General features: G+C 45.0%; 2 protein-coding genes across 2 annotated transcripts; both read left to right on the forward strand.

The window, feature by feature from the left end:
* Positions 1-7484: 7484 nt before the first annotated feature.
* PSME3 (proteasome activator subunit 3) lies at positions 7485-14006 on the forward strand. Its single transcript, XM_031468716.2, has 12 exons — positions 7485-7996; positions 8703-8735; positions 8859-8921; positions 9117-9221; positions 10097-10145; positions 10694-10806; positions 11042-11110; positions 11242-11309; positions 11408-11462; positions 11589-11675; positions 12308-12414; positions 13693-14006. Exons 1-11 carry the CDS (start codon positions 7955-7957, stop codon positions 12386-12388), a joined length of 765 nt encoding a protein of 254 aa, XP_031324576.1. The 5' UTR covers positions 7485-7954; the 3' UTR covers positions 12389-12414; positions 13693-14006.
* Positions 14007-14660: 654 nt separating this feature from the next.
* On the forward strand, positions 14661-20648 carry AOC2 (amine oxidase copper containing 2). Its single transcript, XM_010981814.3, has 4 exons — positions 14661-16991; positions 19039-19324; positions 19550-19679; positions 20014-20648. The coding sequence occupies exons 1-4, from the start codon at positions 15404-15406 to the stop codon at positions 20278-20280; spliced, it is 2271 nt and encodes a 756-aa protein (XP_010980116.1). The 5' UTR covers positions 14661-15403; the 3' UTR covers positions 20281-20648.
* The last annotated feature ends 257 nt before the right edge of the window (positions 20649-20905 follow it).

Below are 20905 nucleotides of genomic sequence, written 5' to 3' on the forward strand. Positions count from 1 at the left end.
TGAGGAGGTAAACTTTATTGTATTTCATTTTATGTTTTAAAGTTTCAGTTCTTAATTAGGGAAAGTCGAACATTTCAGATATTGAAACGTATTATAAAATTATAAAACTAAAACATTTTTGTCTTGGTGCAAGAATATCAGTGGAACAGAATAGAGTTCAAAAATAGACGAAGTACACAGGAAAATTTAATATGTGATAAAGCTAAGATTTCAAATCAGTGGGAAATGAACTATTTAATAAGTAATGAGTGGGACCAAAGAGCCATGTAAATGAATCTTCTACTTCACTGTTTACACCAAAAGAATTTCCAAGTTGATCACAAATGTAAACGTCAAAAATACAATAATTAAAGGTAGTAGATGAAAGCATGAGTGAATATGAATGAATATTTTTATAATCTTGGAGTAAAGAGGGTCTGTCCAAGCATGTCATGAAAATCAGAAGCCAAAAGGAAAAGACTGAATTTTACTTCTTAGAAATTAAAACTTTCTGAGCTATCAAAAACACTGTAAAAATTTTTTACGAAAGAAAAATATGGAAAATAATTGCAGCTCAGAAGACAGAAGGTAAATTTCCTTAACATACAGAAGTCTATTAAATCAGTAAAAATACAGATAGGCTGTTGATGAAATGGGCAAAGAATGAGAAAGCACCTCACACAAAAAAAATTGATTAAAAAATTAAAAAGTATTTCATTTCACTTGTAATTAATGGAAATCAAACTTAAGCGAGGCAGCATTTCTCATTTTTGAGTTTGGTAAAGGCCAAACCAGTTGATAACATCCAGTATTGATTGAGGAGCATTTGGGTAACTGTGTGTAAATTAGTATAATCTTTTGGGAAGTCAGTTTGGTAATGTCTATCAAAATTTTAAATGTTCGATTCTTTGATTCATAAAGTCTCTTTCTAGGAATTTTCCTAAAATTGCAAGTTATCAGATATACATGTACAAGAATGTTCATGGCTAAATTCCTTCAATAATAGGGATTGTTTAAATAAATTACCTTATTATTCATTCAGGAGATTACTACACAACCATTAAAAAGAATAAAGCAAGGGAAAAAAAAGAATGAAATAAGTTGCTTTTTACATGGTTCGTTTGGCTACTTTGGAGAACGATCTGAAGAAGGGAAAAGATAGAAGCAGGGAGACCAGTTGGGAGGTTTTGTGTGAATTGAGGCAAGAGATGCTTGACAATTGAAATGAGAAAAGTTATAGGCAGTAAACATATGATTCCATTTGTACAAAAAATAACATGTAGTATATATTATGTGTTATGTGATATGAGATGCAGTGAGCTGTGTCTTTCACTGGACCATGGGACAGAGACTTTTGTGTCATAAAAGTTTGTGTTGTTAGGTTTTTTTTTTACAATAAGCCTATAATTCATTTACAACAAAATTAAACTTTTACAGAAAGATAATATAACAATACAGGAAGTTAGGGCAACAGTGTCATGAAAATTACCCGTAGTCTCATCACACTATAATTTTTATTGTTTTCCATTACAATGTTTTTTCCCTATGTATTTTAACAAGGTAGTATTCATATTTGTAATCTACATATAATTTTTGTATCTTGGTTTTAAAATTTTACATTACATAATAAATATTTCCCCTGTTGTTACAGTTTTTGTGCTTGTCATTCTCATGACTGCATTACATTGCATCAAGTGCTCTACCTTACTGTGTTTCTTTGTTGCTGGAAATTTCCATTGCTTCCAGTTTTGGTGATTACAATAATGTTTCAATGAAGAGCTGACTGTTTCCTAATGGTAGAGCTTCATAATTGGGATTACTGAATTAAAAGAGTTTGGCTATTTCATGTCTCTTGATTAACATTAGCAATTATTTTCCAAAGCCGTTGTGCATAATTATATTCAGCCTCCAGTAATGTATGAGAGAGCCTGTTTCACGACGCCTTGGCCAGTATTAGGTATAATATAGTTGAAGAATGAGGGCAAAAAAATGGCACTTCCTTGTTATTTTTAGTTGACATCATTTGTTACTTGTAAATATTGACTTGTAGTTCCTCTTTTGTGAAGTTTGTTTGTTCTTTTGCTCATTTATCTACTAGATTCTTAATATTTTTCTTAATATTTTTCATTAATTTGCATGAATGGTCTATTTAACTAAGGAGTTTTCCAGATGTGCAGATGTTTTAAATGTTTATGAAGTCAAATCTGCTTTTTCTTGATGACTTAAATTGCTCAGAAAATTGTTTCCAGTTCTAGAAGTGACTTTCTATTAGTATTTTAAATGTGTATGATCCTCCTATAATTAGTATCAGATATATTATGAGGGACTGGATTGATTTTCTCCTGGTATTGCTAATTAGAGGTAGACTTTACAACCCTTATTCCTCTTGGATCTTTCAGCTTGAGACCCCCCTCTAGAGGAGATGAGTGGAATCATCCCCAAAGAATTCTCACCTAGCCCTGTTGTAGCAGGTTCATAGTCCTAAATTTCTTCCTGTGTGGCTGCCATTAACGCCATCTCTGAAAGGCGTAGAGATGTAAAGGGCTTCTAGAGAGGTAGGACTTAACAGAGATGACAACTTTGGGTTTGGAAGTCTAGACTGCCTGGGGTCAAAACCTATCTTTGTCATTCACCAACTCTGACTTTGAGCAAGTTATTTAACCGCTCTGTACCTTGTTTTCTTATTTATAAAATGAGAATAATAGTATACATCACAGAGGGTAGTGTGATGATTAAATGAGCTAATAATAGGAAGCACAAGGAGTAACGTCTGGCACATAATAAACTCTTTTTGTGCTCTACTGCTGCTTGGAGAATGTGTGACGGTCAGTATCTGTAGTGCCTGAGAGATTGTGCGTGGTCAGCAGCAGCATACCATAGGTCATCAATTCAACAAATATTTGAACAACATCCTGACAACACTTTTGATTTCAGACTTGTCCTCTCCCGAGTTATGAGACAATTCATTACCCTTGTTATAAGTCACCCAGTTTGTGGTACTTTGTTATAGCAGCAAAACAAAATAGTAGGTATGCTAGGGAAAATAAAAGGAGGATGATGTGATAGAGAATAAGAGGGGGCAAGGGTGGGTGGAGTTCCTTCAACTAGGGGATTCAGGTGGGCTTCTGTCAACTACGAAACCGTCAAGTGTGTTAAGCAGACAAGAGACATGATCTTGCTGGTTTTTTAAAAAAACTGTTTACTGAAGTATAAAATACATAGAGAAAAGGACATAAATCATGAGTGTCCAGCTCAATGAATTTTCACAAATGAACACACCGGCATAACCAGCACTCAACTCCCCTCCCTCTTGCCACCATCCAGTTGCTACTCATCTCAAGGGTAAACAGTATCTTCTAACACTACAGATTAGTTCGACTGTTTTTGAATTTCATGTAAATGGACTCATACAGTATATACTTTTTGTTGTTGTTTCCTTTTTTTTTTTGCTTTTTAAATTTAAATTTTGTTTTTGTTTTGGGGGGTAATTAGGTTTATTTAAATTTTTAAATGGAGATACTGGGGGCTGAACCCAGGACCTCGTGCATGCTAAGCGCATACTCTACCACTGAGCTGTCCTCCCCTAGTATGTACTCTTTTGTTTCTGATTTCTTTTACTCAGTATTATGTTTGTGAGATTCATCCATCTTGTTCATCCGTTCTCAATAATGTGCAGTATTCTTTTGGGTGAATAAATTTAGTAATGTATCCTACTGTTGAGAGACTTTTGGGTAATTTCCAGTTGGGGCTATTGTGGCTAGTACTATGAACGTTCTTGTTTATGTGTTTTGGTGAATATATTTATGTGTTTCTGTTAGGTATGTTCCTAGAGATGGGATTTCTGAGACATATATATTTATTCAGCTTTAGTAGATACTGCCATAACTATGGTTGCCATATTAGAAGGTAATTTTGGGTGCTGAGTAGAAAATAGATGTAGGGGAGGGTGGCAAGAGTGAAAATGGAGACCAAGTATGAGTCAATTGAAGAGTCCTGGCAAAGGATTACAATGGCTTTGACTAGGAGAACAAGTGAGGAGACGGAGAAAAAAATACAAATACGGAGTTCATTATACAGATAAAGCTGACAGGACCTACTGATGGATTGGATGTGGGAGATGAGAGAAAGACTGGACTCAGGGTTGATGGTTAGGTGTTTGGTTTGAACAGCTAGGTAGACAGTTGTGTCAGTTACTGAGACGGGGAAGAGCAGTAAAGTAACAAGTGTGCGGGAGAATCAAAAGCTTTGGTTTGCTCCCATTAAGTTTGAGATGCCAATTAGCTATCTAAGTAGAGATGTCAAATACACAGTTGGTGCTCAGTGAAGCTGTCAGGACTGGAGATTAAAATTTAGGGCCATCAGCATACATATGGTATTTAAAGTCATGAATATGGGTAATACTTCTTAGGGAGAAGGAGCTAGCAGGGGAAATGAAGTCACCATAGAGGCTGGAGGAAAACTGGAAGAACAGCTTGCCCTCTGTGTTTTAAAATGGGGAATGGCTAACGTGTTGAGTACCACTTAGAGGTTCGAGTAAGATGAAGAGAGGTGACTACCGGTGTCATCAACATGGAAATCATAAGTAACCTAATAAGAAGTATCTAGTCAGGATGTAGGGTGAGAAAGCCATTTTGGAGTGAATTGGAGTAAATGGGAGATGAGGAAGTAGGTTAAGAGACAATAATATTGTTCAAGAATTCTTGCCATGAAGAGCACAGAAACTGAGAGATATTCAGAGAGGAACCTGAGTTCAAGAGAGGGTTTTTCTCAAGATGGAAGATATTTGTTATGTTTGGAAATCATTCAGCAAAGAAGGGTAAATGTATTCAAAATTTGTAGATACTGACAGGCATATGTAGAATAGATAAACAAGATTATACTGTATAGCACAGGGAAATATATGCAAGATCTTGTGGTGGCTCACAGGGAAAAAATGTGACAATCAATATATGTATGTTCATGTATAACTGAAAAATTGTGCTCTACACTGGAATTTGACACATTTTAAAATGACTACAACTCGATAAAAAATGTTAAAAAAAAAAAAAGAAGAGTAAATGTAATATAGAAAAAAGAATGAAGAATCACTGGAGCACAGACCTTGAGAAAATGAAAGGGAATGGGATCCAACACACACAAGGAAGAGTTGGTTTTTGATGGGAACAGGAGTGTTTCCTTCAATGAAAGAGAAAAGGTAGAGTCTTTACAGGTTGGCAAATGAAGTTGTCATTTTCTTCTATTTTCCCAATCAAGAATGAGCCAAGACAATAAGTTGGGGGCTGGAGGGGAGGGATATTGGAGGTTTAGGAAGATGAGAACATATGACAGTCGTTTGGAGTGTGGGAGAGGAGCCTTGTCAGGAGCATGTAGTAGGATCACAGGCAGTGTTGTGCATCCATTTGAGTCTTGTGAACTTGAATTTAAAGTGAGACCAGTCATCAGTGATCACGTTTGATTCATAAGTACCCAGGAATGCATAGAGATTGTTAAATATAGTGGTGCCCTCAGCAGTTGTTCCCTGAATAAACAAATGAGTGGACATCACAGAATACATTTGAATAAGGGAGGAGGAAGGGAAATAAAAAAAGGAGTGTGTATGTCTTCTTACAACTTACTTGAAGAAGACGAAACTAAATTATTTGAGCACAAAGCCGTATTTCAACAACAAGCACAAACATACTACATTTTCAAGTTGAAGCTATTAATTCTGAAAGAAATGCAGGGAAATGACACACTTAAGATAGGATACAGTTAATATGGGAAAGCATTTCTGAACTTAAGTTCCAGATCAGAGTTCAAAAGTTACTAGGGATAAATGTTAACAGAAAGCTGAGGTAAATGGGGGAAAACTGTTAGATGTTAATAAGGAAGATGGGTAGTACAGGCTATGTTGTATGTGGCCTTGAATAAGTGGAAAAGGACTTTGAAAGTGGGAGGTTAACAATATAAACTAATTATATGGTTTAAGGAGTAACCTCCTCATGATATGTGCTAATAGGTAGCTTATCTGATCATGACTACTGTTTATCTAGTGCCTGCCTTGTGTCCAGGCACTGTGCTAGTTCTTTTACCTATATGTGATTTTCAGTATTCATAAGAACCATACAAAATTACATACTATTTATTAATAATAATTAAAATTCCATTTTACAGATGAGAGAATTGAGACTCAGCATTTTAGTAATTTTCCTAAGATATCCCAGTTAGTAAAGAGCTGAGGTGGGATCTAAAGCCAGGTTTCCCTGATTCTAACAGCCATAGTCAGCCACACTTCATTTAACTGTAGTATTCCCACCATCTCCCTTGTTCTTAACACAGAGATGTGCCCAGGATAAAATGTAAGTCAGATGACCTGCCTTTGCACTTAATTCAAATTATTTCCTAACAAGCTTCCCCACCCCACTCCCACCATGCCCCCACCCTCAGCTCACTAACTAGTCTTTCAAAGCCTCTTTCCTTCCCCAAGGCATTTGCCCGTGCTGCACCCATACCTTTGAAGGCTCTTCTCACTCTTCCCAAGGTAACCCCTTTACACCCTTTAGATTTTAGCATAATTGTCACTTCATCTGAGAGGCCTTTCTTGGCCGTTTTATCTAAAATAGACAGACCTCTGGTATTCTCTAGGTCGTTTTTTCCCTAACATTTGTCAATCTTTGCAATTATGTTGTCAATTTACTTTCTAGTCTCTTTCTCCAGTAGTAAGTCCCATGAGACCAGAGAACTTGAGTCGTGTTTACTTTTAACTTCCCAGAACTGTGCTGTTCAAAACAGGAGCCACTAGCCACATATGGTTACTAAGTACTGCAAATATGGCTCCTCTGAATTGAGATGCGCAAGTAAGTGCAAAATTCATAATGGATTTCGAAGACTTGGTGTGAGAAAATAATGTACAAGAGCTCATTAATATTTTTTATATTAATTACATGAAGAAATGATATTTGGATAAATTGCGTTAAATGATTAAAACTAATTTCACTTTTTAACGTGGATACCAGATTTTAACTTACGAAATGACTCATTATATTTCTAGCCTCTGGGACACTGTCCCAGAGCTTGGTCCATTTTATTGAGTGAAATTACAAATGTTAAGAGACAGACAGAATGAGTGAGTTAAGAGATGCAGCCTCTGCCAATGGATACAGCATTGTCCTGTAAGTCAGGAGTCTTGAGTTCTGGTCTTGGATTTACTGGAAACACTCACTGTGTGGCCTCGGACAAGCACTACCCGACTCAGGCATCAATTTGCCCATCCTATCAGGCAGTTGATCTCTGAGATCTCGAAGTGTATGAGAATAAGCGGCTAAGTGGCAGAGAAAGGTGGGGAAGCCTGGTACAATAGGACTTCTGTTTGGCTTCGCTCAAGGAGTGGAGGCAGCAGGAATCACAGAGTAGGCGCCCGGAACCCAGCGCTGGGACCGCCGGCTTCTTCAGGCCGACGTCACTGGGGCGCGACGGCGTCGTTAGCCAGGTCCCCGCTCGAAGGGGCAGCGGCTCCGAACGTCCCTTCGGTGAAGGCGAGTGCCGGTATAACAGAGAAGCAAACAGTCCCTTGGAGGCTCACATCCCACCAAACTAACCTCCGCCGCTCTCCCTCTCACTTAAGCCTTATCTGGCACAGGAGCCGGGAGTTAAGAGCCAGACACCGAGCGTCAAAAGCCGAACCGCAGCCCTCAGCGCGCCTGCGCAGGGTACGCGCTCATCCTCGCCGGAGTCCCGACGATTGGCTGTGACGTAACTTCCGGCGTGAGCGGCGAAAGCCGGGAGGGCGAGCGAGAGAGAGCAAGCAGGCAGCAGGCAGCAGGTAGCGGGCGGTCGGACGGGCGGTACGAAGGGAGGGAGCGAGCGAGCAGCGAGTGAGCCAGCGAGGGCAGCCGCGTCCCGAGAGCAACCGAGATTCCTCCCGTCCTTCTGACCCCCTTCCCGGAGCCCACAGCGCCTCCGGTCTCCAGCGGAACGGACACGGCCCGGCCCGGCCATGGCCTCGTTGCTGAAGGTGGATCAGGAAGTGAAGCTCAAGGTAGCAGCACCGGTCCGGCCTTCCTTACCCCTCGCTTCTATTCCCGAGCTCTCTGATCGGTTGCCTACTCCCCGTGGCGTCTTTGTCTCCCTGGGTACACCAGCCTTGAGCTTCCGTTCAGCTCATCCCAGCCCCCAACTCCCGGAGACGGCATCGGGGGAGAGGATGACATGGGGGTGGCCTTCTGTACCGCGTCTGATGGTGGAGAGCCCAGGGGAGACTTCTGCGGACACGTGGTGGACTCAGTGCTTTAGACCAGCAACAGCTGGAAGTCCCCCAGCCCAGCAACGTCCCAGCCTCCGGACGCTGCTACTGCCCCTGCCCTTAGCGTAGGGCCTGCCTCGTATCTTAGGCCAGGTTTGGATGGAGGTTGACAACGTTTATGAGCTCACGCACTCCCCGCCCCCACATCTACCTGTCTTTTGTCTATGCTCAAATTCAGACAGCTTCAGACACAGGGAGGGAGGGAGGGAGGAAAGGAAGACAGGCGGGTGCTGCCCTCAAGCCCCGCTTGCCTCCCTCTCCTGAGATGGAGAAATGGATCCTAAAAAAAATTAAGTATTTGCAGTCTGGGGGCCTCTCTGCTTCTCATTACAATTACAAAGTAAGGGAAAGACAGCTGGATTTGGGGTTCCCCATCTTGCCCTTACTTCTGTTGCCAGGTACTGACTTGCACTTACTGAATTGTCTTCTTTGTTAATTTTAGGTTGATTCTTTCAGGGAGCGGATCACAAGTGAGGTGAGTGAAATAAACATAAAAATGAGCGTTGGTTAATACTTGGGAGTTCCCCAGAGAAGAAATACCTGTAGAGACAGACTTTCCCACAATTACTAATTCAGCTGTATTTACCCTCATCTTTAGGCAGAAGACTTGGTGGCAAATTTTTTCCCAAAGAAATTGTTAGAACTTGATAGTTTTTTGAAGGTGAGAGACCCTTTTCTTTTCCTCAAATTCCCCAATTTTTTTGGCCCTGATCTTTCTGTCAAATGGGACAAATCACGTGTTGATTGTATTTTGTTTTGTAATGTGAAGCACTTTCATTTCTTGCCCTTCAAATGAAATACTTCTTTGTTCCTCTTGAAAAGACTAATGTTTTTGGGGTGGGCGTCTCTCTTACAGGAACCAATCCTAAACATCCATGACCTAACTCAGATCCACTCAGACATGAATCTCCCAGTCCCTGACCCCATTCTTCTCACCAATAGCCATGATGGACTGGACGGTGTAAGTGTCCTCTATTTATCTTTGTGTTTTGAAGCAATAGGTCCTCTATTTCTTGGTCAGTTTGAACAGTTACAGAGGGAACAGTGGGATTTGGATCTGAGAATGAGGGTTCTTATAGACATTAGGACTCCGGTACACTCCCTTTAGACCCTGATTTTCATTTATAGAATGAGGTGAATATGTTAATACTACTCTGTTAGAATGAGTTTAAAATAGAACTGATACAGGTTCCCTCAGGTTATCTGGTCTGTCCACATGGCTCTAAGCAAGGCTTTTCTCACCTGTTTCAATGTCTTGAGTCTTGTTACGGGATGAAAAGTTCTTGTTGTATAACTCCAGTGCCTATCTTTGTGTATCTTTAGCACTCAGTCTTCATCAGTTATATGTCCACATTCTGTTATAACATTGATTATACTTTTGTTTCATTGATAGAACTTGCAGTTCTGGAAAGCAGAAACTGTCTTGTCTTTTCCTTGTTATCTCCAGCACCTAGCATTGTTCCTAGTAAAGAGCAGGTGCTGAACACATGTTTATTGATTGAATATTCTGTTTCTTTGCTAAACCAGCAGATTTGAATATAGTCCCTTAATTATCCTCACTCTGCACTGAATGGTTCATTTTTCCTATTGTATAATATCCTCCACTGCCTCTAATTGCTTAATGTGTTATATTTCTTGAAAGGTTGGTCTTCCCAACTAGAGTGTAAGTTGCTTTGTGGCAAGAACCTTTTGTTAAAGCCTTGTATGTGCTTAAGAAATAGTGCATAAGTTAATAAGACAACATATGGGGTCGAAGAACGGATTAGACTTGCTTGAAGGGTAACTTGTGATGGGGATGTCGATGCTGAGCAGGGTAATTCCTATTTGCGTCCTTAGCCCACTTACAAGAAGCGAAGGTTGGATGAATGCGAAGAGGCCTTCCAAGGTAAGAGCTATCCCCACTATCCCCCACCCTGACCTTTCCTGACTTGCAGCCCTGAGACACAGTATGGATCTTGTGTTCTCCTTGCCAGGAAGCAGGATCTAATTTTATTTCCCAGAGTTAGCATTCCCAAGTCCTCCAGTCATGGTCATTATTTAGCACTCTAAACCTAATTTTCCAATTAACGGAGGGTTTAACTTGTGTGGACTGCCAAGGGAGGGTGGTTGGCATTGGCTACACATCAGATTTTTCACAGAAGCCCCAGTTTCATGTCATTTTTTACTATTCAAAAATAGTTGGTACATTACCTCTGTAGATCATATTTTAATTTCCTTATTCTTCAGACAGACTTTTGGGATACTTCAGACACTCAAATGTTAATCTATATATTCTCCCTTTTTGATTGTTAGTGATTTATAGGTAGGGTTATGATAGATAAAAGGCAGAGGTCACAGCAACTCATAGGTCTGAGGAAGAGAGGTGGGGAGTGCTATATTCTGCTACCTGCCCCCCACCCCGAAATCATTTGACCTTCTTCACATCCCCACAAGGAACTAAGGTGTTTGTGATGCCCAATGGGATGCTGAAAAGCAACCAGCAGCTGGTGGACATTATTGAGAAAGTGAAGCCTGAGATCCGACTGCTGATCGAGAAATGCAATACGGTAAGGCAGGGACTAGTGACCTATGGGTTGACTCCAGATAGCCTGCTTGAACTACAAAGAATGACAGATGTGGGGCTGGAGGCATGGAGTGGATGTGGAAGTTGGCAGGCTAAGTATTTTGGCTCCTGTACCCGTGGCATCTGGCCCTAGCAGCATGAATTGTATACTTCGTGGCTTCAGCAGAAAAGGCCATGGTCCTCATATATATATATATATTGGTCCCCTCATCCTCCAGGTCAAAATGTGGGTACAGCTCCTGATTCCTAGGATAGAAGATGGGAACAACTTTGGGGTGTCCATTCAGGTAATGTGCCTGCATTAGAAACTGTGGAAGGTTTGGGAGATAATCTCATCTCCCATGTTCTATTTTCCCTTTCTCTTTGGTCTGCTGTGCAATAACGTGAAAGTGACTTTTGACTTACTTGTTTTTTTCAGGAGGAGACAGTTGCAGAACTAAGAACTGTTGAGAGTGAAGCTGCATCTTATCTGGACCAGATTTCTAGGTAGGGCTGTTGGGCCTGGCTCAGGAATTGGGGGCTGGTGAGGTGGTAAGCACTGCCAGGGGTCCCCTGCAGCTTCCTCCTCTTCTCTCTCCTTCCAGATATTATATTACAAGAGCCAAATTGGTTTCTAAAATAGCTAAATATCCCCATGTGGTAAGTAAGGGTTTTGTGGCCTGAGGGTGGAAGTGGTAGGGCAGGGAGGAGTGACTGTTCCTGGGAAGAGCTGTGTGGGGACAGTCAGAACACGGGGACGAGTCTTTTCTCTGCCCCTCCTCTCAGGAGGACTATCGCCGCACAGTGACAGAGATTGATGAGAAAGAATATATCAGCCTTCGGCTCATCATATCAGAGCTAAGGAATCAATATGTAAGTAACCTTGGTCCCTGCCTGCAGTTACTCTGGCTTCTCTTAGTTCTGGTAATCATTTTCTTGCCACTCTGTGGGTCGAGACAGAGTGTGGTGGTAAAATGAGCGGAACAAATTCTGCCCATCAACTGAGTGTTGAGAACTATGAGATCATTGAAGGTACCTAGCCGGGTATCTCCTTTCTTTCTACCTGGATGGGGGGGAGTGCAGTACAGTATAGGGGTGAAGGTGTGGGTGTCAGACTTAGGTTTAGAACCAACTCTACCTGTAATGTGGCTTTGGGCAAGTTTAATCTCAAACTTCAGTTTCTTCATCTCTAAAATGGAACTTAAGAGTAGCACAAAGATTGGTTTTTAAAAATGAGTGAGATAACATATGAGGGGACCCAGTGCAATTTTTTAATGTTAAGTGCTTAATAAATGTTAATTATTAGACACTTGGGTCTGGAAGATACCCAGGTGCACTCAGATTTGGGGTATAAGAGGCAGGAAGGCAGCCACCCTTAATTCAAGTTCAGGTGAATGAGATCAGGGTTATGTGGATAATTGCTTGGGGATTCATGGGGATGTCTCATTTCCCTAGCAAGGTAGGGGTAGAACAGATGTGTGATTCTCTGATCCTTCTTCTCCTAGGTCACTCTACATGACATGATCCTGAAAAATATTGAGAAGATCAAACGGCCCCGGAGCAGCAACGCAGAGACACTGTACTGAGGCCAGGGCCAGGGCCAGGGGACTCTGTGAGTCTGGCTCAAGACCGACATTGCCTTGGTTTGTTACATGACTATCGTGATGGGGAAACTGGCTGGAAATAGTAATCACACCTCTCTCTGTTTTTAGTTAGAGTCTAATGAAACTCTCATGTAGTTCTGTGACGTGTTTACCTCTTTTTTCAGGCCTCAGGAACTCCTCTATTTCCTCCCCTAACACCCCACGCCCCACCTGCCCTAATTTCTGGAAAACTCCAGGTTTGTGTGTGCAGGATGTTGGCACAAGAATACTTGTGTTTTCTCTCCTGCCTCCCTCCTGTGTCTTGGGCTTTGTGTTTTCTTCCTTTTGGTGATTAGTTGGTTAGAAGCTGAGGGAACTGGAGGGAAAGTACTAGATGTTTTGTAGGAACTGGAGCGGGGTTGGGGGGGACCAGCTCCTCTCTTCTTCATGAAAGTTTAGTGTCTCTTGCACTGTGGGACATTGGATCCTTCCTGCCACAGTTGCCCTGGTGGTCGCTTAGGGTTCCCCATCTACATACGTTCCACCTTGACCCTGATCATGACAAGAAACACCTTAGACCTTTGGCCAAGTCTCTAGCTCCTTCAGAAGTTTTTATAATGCATTTTCACATACACATATATGTGTCTAACACACACACACACACACACACACATATACACACACACACACACACCCCCATTCAGAAGGTGATAGTTGTCCTTGTCCTCAATCCACCAGAGCCTATTGTCTCCTAATATGGTAGCCTCTTGGTGCCCGAGACTGGGGAGTTGGAGGAGAGCTGAGAGATGAGAAGCACAGGGACTGGGGAAGCCTCCTTCCTCTGTGACTTGGGTTCTTTTGGGCGTTATTGCAAAGGCTGGTCCTCTGACTCTTGGTTGCCTCCTCCCAGGCCAGATGTAAATTGGGTTAGGGGTGTCTGCAGCTGTGAGGACCAGATGCCGCTGCTCCCAGTGGGCTTTCTCTTTCGGAGAAATGTCTCTTGTTTGTTGTTTATAGTATTGTGCTTCCAGGGAAAGTGGTCACTTGTGTGTGTATGTGTGTGTACACATCATGTCGTGTGTGTGTGGAAATCTTCTGGGCAAGTCAAAACCATAGAAGAGTTGCCTCCTATCTCTCAAATCTTCCAGAGATGTCACTAGTTACAGCGTTTTGGTTAACCTTCATCAATCCCCACTTTTTTATTCTACCACACACTACTGGAGAGTCGGTATCTGTGGTCAGCTTGCCAGTGACTCTCTCAGTGTATTACTTCTGACTTCTATTCTTCCCCTGTCTCTATCTTCCAGTCCCCAATCATATTTCCATCTGGACGCATCATTTTTACTCCCGGTGGTGTGCTGCAGAGAAGGAGTTAGGATGCTGTCTTGCCGTGAATAGTGCTCAGTAACAAGCCAAGTGCATATTAGTTGGGCAGTGCCCCTACCCACCCTCCAGACCCCTTCCAACTAAAACCCTTCCCTCCTTCCACCATGTGTTTCTCAGTTTCCCTTTTTGTTTGTTGGATTGTTCCACTGCCCCTCCTCCTCACCCTATCACCCTTGGATCATAATGTAAAATTCTTTGCCATGTCAAGAAATTATTAAAAATACAGGTACTTTGACCTCTTTCTAAAGCTGCAGACCCTGATGCGATGCTGTGGTGGCCAGGGACGTACCCGTACTCTTGTGTGCACATTGGGACACTCACCTCCACGTAGACCTCCTGCTACCCTACTGGGTGTCTTTATACCAGTTAAGCTGTCTCTTTTCTCTGGAATGATGGGAAGACTGAGGCTTCTTCCTACCAAGAGACAAGAGTGGGTCTTTCATTTGTGTTCAGTCTGAGTTATGTGAAAGCTCTTTCCAAACCTAAGCTGCCTTCTATTCTTAAAGATCCCAGCTCCTTCCTTCCTTCCCCTGTGCTACCCATGAACTGCCAGTAGAGGCTGCTCTTGTTCCATGTGGGGAATCATCTGATTTAAGGCACACCCTGCCCCATTCTTTACCTTATACTAATATTCCCCTCTGAGTAATGTCTTAAGTTTCTTGAGGAGATGCCAGGGACTTCTGGTTTTGGTTTTCAAATGACTTGGAGGGATGTCTAGGACCCTAGCTCCCTCTGAAATAAAGGTTCCTTAACTTCCACCTTGCCAAGTAGCCTTCTGGTATCCGTGGTCTCTGCAAAAAAGAGATTTAGGATCTTGAACAATGGAGGAACATCTGCTTTATTCTGTTTCAGAGCTCAGTACCAGTAGCTGACAAGTTTTGAATGCCTACCCTGTGTCAGGCTCTGTTAAGCACTTTATGTGCATGATCACATTTAATCTTCATGCATCTCTAGGGTAGCTTTATCCCTTCTTTATAGGTGAGGACACTGAATCTCATGATAAGTAACTCTCCCCAAGTCACACAGCTTAGGGACCTGCTATTGGTGCACAAACCTGACTGCTGTGGCCAGGCCTTCACCACTTCTTTCTCACCCACTAGAAGAAGAGGCCTGAGACTGCAAATCAAAGGCTTGGCCCCAGGCAACTGGCAGACCACAGTGCTTACTGCTGAACTGGGCAGTGGATCCTGGAAATACTGGGGGGTAGCGCCTGCCAGGAGGTAGGAAAATGGACAGTTTGAGTAGCTGCGTGAAGCACACAGGACTTGATTGGGCATCTGAGACTTGCGTTCTTTCTCAGACCTATTCTGGATGGAAGGTAGAGTTGAGTGTACATACAGATGCCCTCTAAGCTGGTATCAGTGATGGAAATCTCCAGTGGGTACTGACAGTGCTGCTGGGAGGCGTTCAGGGATAGGGGAGACTATGCACGTGGAAGTAGTACCTGAGCCAAACCACAGAACAGAAAATTGGAGCAGAATTATATAAATCAAGGTTAGAAATTTCCTGTCCAACCCACAGGGTGGAGTTTTCTCTATTCCTATCCATCCTACTGAATATAAACCCTGATTTGATGTCAGTAACTGGAAGGAGCAACTGGTGGGACTCTCATTTCAGCTCTTAGCATTCATCATGAATCTCAAGGTAGTCCTCGTGTTCCTGGCACTGTCCCTCATTACCATCTTTGCCCTGGCCTATGTCTTGCTGACCAGCCAAGGTGGCTCCAGCCAGCCTCCCCGCTGCCCCTCTGTATCCCACAGTGCCCAGCCCTGGACACACCCTGGCCAGAGCCAGCTGTTTGCAGACCTGAGCCGAGAGGAGCTGATGGCTGTGATGAGCTTTCTGACTCAGAAGCTGGGGCCAGGCCTGGTGGACGCAGCCCAGGCCCGCCCCTTCGACAACTGTGTCTTCTCAGTGGAGCTGCAGCTGCCCCCCAAGGCTGCAGCCCTGGCCCACCTGGACAGGGGGAGCCCCCCACCTGCCCGGGAGGCACTGGCCATTGTCTTCTTTGGCGGACAACCCCAGCCCAACGTGACTGAGCTGGTGGTGGGGCCGCTGCCACGCCCTTCTTACATGCGGGATGTGACTGTGGAGCGTCACGGGGGCCCCTTGCCCTATCATCGACGCCCTGTGCTGAGAACCGAGTCTGCCCAGATGTGGAAACATTTGAAAGAGGTGGAGCTCCCCAAGGCACCAGTCTTCCTGGCTTCTGTCTTCAACTACAGTGGCTCCACTTTGGCAGGTCTGCACGCCACCCCTCGTGGCTTACGCTCGGGGGACCGTGCTACCTGGATTGCCCTCTACCACAACATCTCAGGTGTTGGAATTTTTCTTCACCCCGTGGGGCTGGAGCTACTGCTGGACCACAGGGCCCTGGACCCTGCCCACTGGGCTGTCCAGCAGGTCTTCTATCTTGGGCACTACTATGCAGACCTGAGCCAGTTGGAATGGGAGTTTAAGGCTGGCCGGCTGGAAGTGGTTAGAGTTCCTCTACCCCTGCCAGATGGGACCTCATCCCTGCGGTCCCGGATCTCCCCAGGTCCTCTTCCCCCTCTTCAGTTTTCACCTCAGGGCTCCCGGTACAGTGTCCAAGGGAACCTGGTGGCGTCCTCTCTCTGGACGTTTACCTTTGGCCATGGAGTGTTCAGTGGCATGAGAATATTTGATGTTCGGTTCAAGGGCGAGCGAGTGGCCTATGAAGTCAGTGTCCAGGAGTGCGTATCTATCTATGGTGCTGATTCACCCAAGACAATGATGACCCGATACTTGGATAGCAGCTATGGACTTGGCAGTCACAGCCGGGGCTTGGTGCGGGGAGTGGACTGCCCCTACCAGTCTACCATGGTGGACATCCACATATTAGTGGGCAAAGGGGTAGTCCAGCTGCTCCCAGGGTCTGTGTGTATATTTGAGGAGGCCCAGGGACTACCCCTCCGAAGGCACCACAATCACCTTCAGAGTCATTTCTATGGTGGTTTGGCTGGCTCGGCCCTTGTAGTCAGGTCTGTGTCCTCTGTAGGCAACTATGACTACATTTGGGACTTTGTATTGCACCCAAATGGGGCTCTTGAAGGGCGGGTCCATGCCACAGGCTACATCAACACAGCTTTCCTGAGTGGGGGACAGGAGAGCCTTCTTTTTGGGAACCGCGTGGGGGAGCGAGTGCTGGGGGCGGTGCACACACATGCCTTCCATTTCAAGCTGGACCTGGATGTGGCAGGTGAGTGCCCAGGGGGTGAGTGTTGAGAGTTGGGGTGGGCCAGAGGGAAGGGAGACCCCCATATCAAGCCAGAATAGGAAAGAGCATGGCATTCCCACACAATTTAGCAACAGCAGGGACTGATTTGCATGTATTCAGCTGCAGTCAGCCTGAGGTACTGGGCTCACTGGACGTGTGGCAAAAGGTAGAGAGGGCTCCCCCCCGCCCAGGCCCCTCTGACCTGCTGCAACTGTGAAACTAAATGTAATGGCTGCGCTGGCTGCCTTGGCCTGTCTGTAGGTGGTGACCTGGCCCTGTCTGGCACCAGTTGCAGCTGGAGCTGGGACTCCTGATTCTGAGAGTCAGTGGAGGTGGGGAGAGCAGGGGCCCGAGCGGACATGGGAAGCAGTCTGTCTAAAGAGGTTTTCGGAGTGGAAGAAATTCTGGGGCCTGAGAAAGGGAGGTGCTGGCTGGGGACTGCTCCACAGGATTTCAGACAAGCGGGGCTATGGGACAGGCCTCATCCTCCTGGGGACCGGGTGGGGAGGGGCATCCTGTTCCTGCCAGCACATGTCATCACAGTGGGCTGTCCTGTGACATGGCAGGCACGCAATAGTCTTGCTGCAAGGGTGGAAAGGGATTTCTCAAGTAGGGTTCAAAGCACAAAGGAGACTTTCTCTTCCTGCCAGATTTTTGTGCAGGACAGAGAATTACCAAATTGGACTATTATACCCAGAAAGAAAATTAGGAATCTACCAGGCCCTCTCCAGTTTACAGTTGTGGAAACAGGAGGGTGCATGGAGGTGGGTCAGGAAGTGACGGCCCAAGTATAATGCAATGTAACTCAGCATATTTCTTGTGAAACATTTTCATATCCTCTTTGAGTATAAAGATGGTGTGTATGTGGGGGGGGGGGTGGAGGGGAGGGAGAGCTAAGAAAATAGCATGATTGAAATGCTATTTTCAATCATGCATAGTAACGATTATTCTTTGACATACTTGGAATATGACTATTTTCTGATTTGAAGATTCCCCCCCCCCAGCATTTTGGCATTAAAGAGCCTTGTCTTGGGATGTAAAATCAAGTAACATTGGATCCCTAGAGTATGCAACAGAGGCTGGTGCTGTGGGCCAGAGATGCTGTGTCAGGCCCCTGGGCACAGGACGACGGGCAGAGGCACTGGCTTCAGTAGAGTGCCTCCCTGTGCCAGAGCCTTCTTAAGAGTTATGTTTAAAGGAACCAGCGGTCCAGACCTGCAGAGTCTAAGTGTTCCAAGGATCTCCCTGACAATTTAAAGATAAAAATCTACTTACTTATAAAAAAGTCTGAAAGTGGTCCCTGCCATATTGAAAAAAAAAATAGCAAAGTCTCAGAACGAGGAGGATTATGCAGGGCACCATGGGAGGAGATTGGGTTTTTCCAGCCAGCTTCTCCAAGACAAATAGCCCGTTCCTGGTTAGAAGCATGTTACTAGCCACTTGTATGTGCTTTTCTATTTACAGAGCTCAGCCACAGAACAACCTTTATTATGCCCAGTATAGAGATTCATAGAGTGAGAATCAGAGAAGCCAAGAATTGGTCCAAAGTCTACTGGGTAGACCAGTGCTAATAGAACTTTATGCAACGATGGAAATGTTCTCTGCCTGCAGTGTCCAATATGTGAGCCACTAGCCACAGGCAGCTATTGAGCACTTGAAATGTAGCTAGTGTGACTGAGGAACTGAATTAAAATTTTTTTTGGTGGGGGAGATAGGTTTATTTATTAAATAAACTGGGGAGGTACTGGGGATTAAACCCTGGACCTCGTGCATGCTTACCACTGAGCTATATCCTCCCCCCAACCCCGGATTTTTAATTGAAATTGAAATAGCCACTTGTGACCAGTGGTAACAGTATTGGACCAGGGCACATTTGAAGAAGACAGGCTATCCCTCAAATCCAGACCTGACTCCCAGCACGAGTGCTCTCTGATGAGCTTTGTTAGGCCAGTGTAGTGGGCGTCATGGAGAAGACGAGGGACCTGTCTCACCTGGTGTGGAACTCCTCTCCCTCCCCTCACCCTGGCAGGGCTGAAAAACTGGGTCGTAGCTGAAGACGTGGTGTTTAAACCTGTGGCAGCCCCTTGGAGTCCGGAGCACCAACTGCAGCGCCCACAGCTGACTCGGCAGGTCCTGGGAAGGGAGGATCTGACAGCTTTTCTTTTGGGGAGCCCCCTTCCCCGCTACCTTTACTTGGCTAGCAACCAGACTAATGCCTGGGGTCACCAGCGCGGGTATCGAATCCAGATCCACAGCCCCTTCGGCATACACATGCCTCTGGACAGCGACATGGAGAGGGCCCTCAGCTGGGGGAGGTGAGGAGGGCCCTGGGCACTGGGTGGTAGGGAAGGACCAGTCCCCTTCCCATCCTGGCTCTTGGAGACCCCAACTCACTACCCTTGCTCCAAACCTCATCTCAGATCCAAGTAGATATGGGGTGGGAAATGGTCTCAGACAGAAATCTGATCCAAAGGACTTCGGGGCTGATAAAGGCCCTTGGCATTTTCTGATACCACCTTCCTACAAACATTCCTGGTCAGATACCAGCTCGCGGTGACTCGGAGGAAGGAGAAGGAGTCACAGAGCAGCAGCATCTATTACCAGAATGACATCTGGACACCCACTATGGCCTTTGCTGACTTCATCAACAATGAGACCCTCTTAGGAGAGGTTGGTAGCCCTAGGGACACAGAAGAGGGGCTCCCCTGAGCCTGGTGTCTTGGCTGCCCGGCCCCTGGCTATAGGATGGAGGGAATGGTGGGTTTCCCACCATTTGATTAGGAGCCAGGGAGCTCCCTAATGACCAGAAGGGTCATCCCTTCCCGGGGTGAGATTAGCCCTGGGACTTAGACCACCCTACGGCTTCTCAGGGTTTATCAAACCTTGGGCCTGAGGCTGGGCGGGGGTGGAAGCAGGCGGGACTGGAGGTTGGGGATTGTGGCTGAGGGGAGATTCTCTGCAAGGGTCTCACCTCCAAAGTCTCTGGCTCCTCCTCTTCCTTCAGGACCTGGTGGCTTGGGTTACAGCCAGCTTCCTGCACATCCCCCACGCTGAGGATGTCCCCAATACAGTGACTCTGGGGAACAGAGTTGGCTTCTTGCTCCGACCCTATAACTTCTTTGATGAGGACCCCTCCATCTTCTCCCCTGACAGCGTCTACTTTGAGAAGGACCAGAATGCTGGGCTCTGCAGTGTCAATCATGTGGCCTGCATCCCCCACCTGGCGTCCTGTGTCCCGGATCTGCCCCCTTTCTCTTACCAAGACTTTTAGCCCTGAGTGTGTGGTGGGACACGGAGTGGGGTGCCAAGACATGTACCATACTCTCTGTTCCCACTTCCTGCTCCCCTGACACTCCACCCTTGGGAAACAGCCTCCTATCACATAAACCACCATATAGCCTTTTGGTTAATTCTTATTTCCAGTTCATTTTTTTAAAATGATGAATTTATAGAAATGATGTTATTAAAATATTCAAGCAAAAACACCCCAAATCCTACCACTCAGAAATGGCTAGCATTCACATTTGGTGAATGTTATTCCAGACATTTCTTCATGCATGTGCATTGAAACGGAAGAATAGATAGAATTTTGTAAAAATCGGAGGTGTGTGTAATTTATAATAAAAAGTATTACAAGATTTTTACTTGAATTTCTTCTATTTTTGAAGTTTCTAGAATCTCCCAGAGAATACTAAAGACTCTGGCCAAGGAAATTAGCCATGGAGGAGTAGGGGAGGGGAACGGACCTGGCCAAGAAATGCTGCCGGGGACAATGAAGGGCTGGGAGTGGGGTTTTCCTGGAAGGAAGACAAGAGTTCCAAGGTATCAGAAAAGAAACATCTGGCCCTGGGGAAGTGGGGACTGGAGGAAGAAATGGGGCTGAGGGGGACGAGGGG

The sequence above is a fragment of the Camelus dromedarius genome, chromosome 16 (genome assembly GCF_036321535.1).
Source record: "Camelus dromedarius isolate mCamDro1 chromosome 16, mCamDro1.pat, whole genome shotgun sequence".
In the NCBI taxonomy this organism is placed as follows: domain Eukaryota; kingdom Metazoa; phylum Chordata; class Mammalia; order Artiodactyla; family Camelidae; genus Camelus; species Camelus dromedarius.

Bases quoted from the DNA above. Each gene is read 5' to 3' on its own strand.
- PSME3 (XM_031468716.2), top strand. From the start codon at position 7,955: ATGGCCTCGTTGCTGAAGGTGGATCAGGAAGTGAAGCTCAAG. The intron at 8,736-8,858 runs GTGAGTGAAATA...CCTCATCTTTAG, and splicing joins GGGAGCGGATCACAAGTGAG to GCAGAAGACTTGGTGGCAAA. The intron at 10,146-10,693 runs GTAAGAGCTATC...CATCCCCACAAG, and splicing joins ATGCGAAGAGGCCTTCCAAG to GAACTAAGGTGTTTGTGATG.
- AOC2 (XM_010981814.3), top strand. From the start codon at position 15,404: ATGAATCTCAAGGTAGTCCTCGTGTTCCTGGCACTGTCCCTCATTACC. The intron at 16,992-19,038 runs GTGAGTGCCCAG...TCACCCTGGCAG, and splicing joins GCTGGACCTGGATGTGGCAG to GGCTGAAAAACTGGGTCGTA. The intron at 19,680-20,013 runs GTTGGTAGCCCT...CTCTTCCTTCAG, and splicing joins ATGAGACCCTCTTAGGAGAG to GACCTGGTGGCTTGGGTTAC.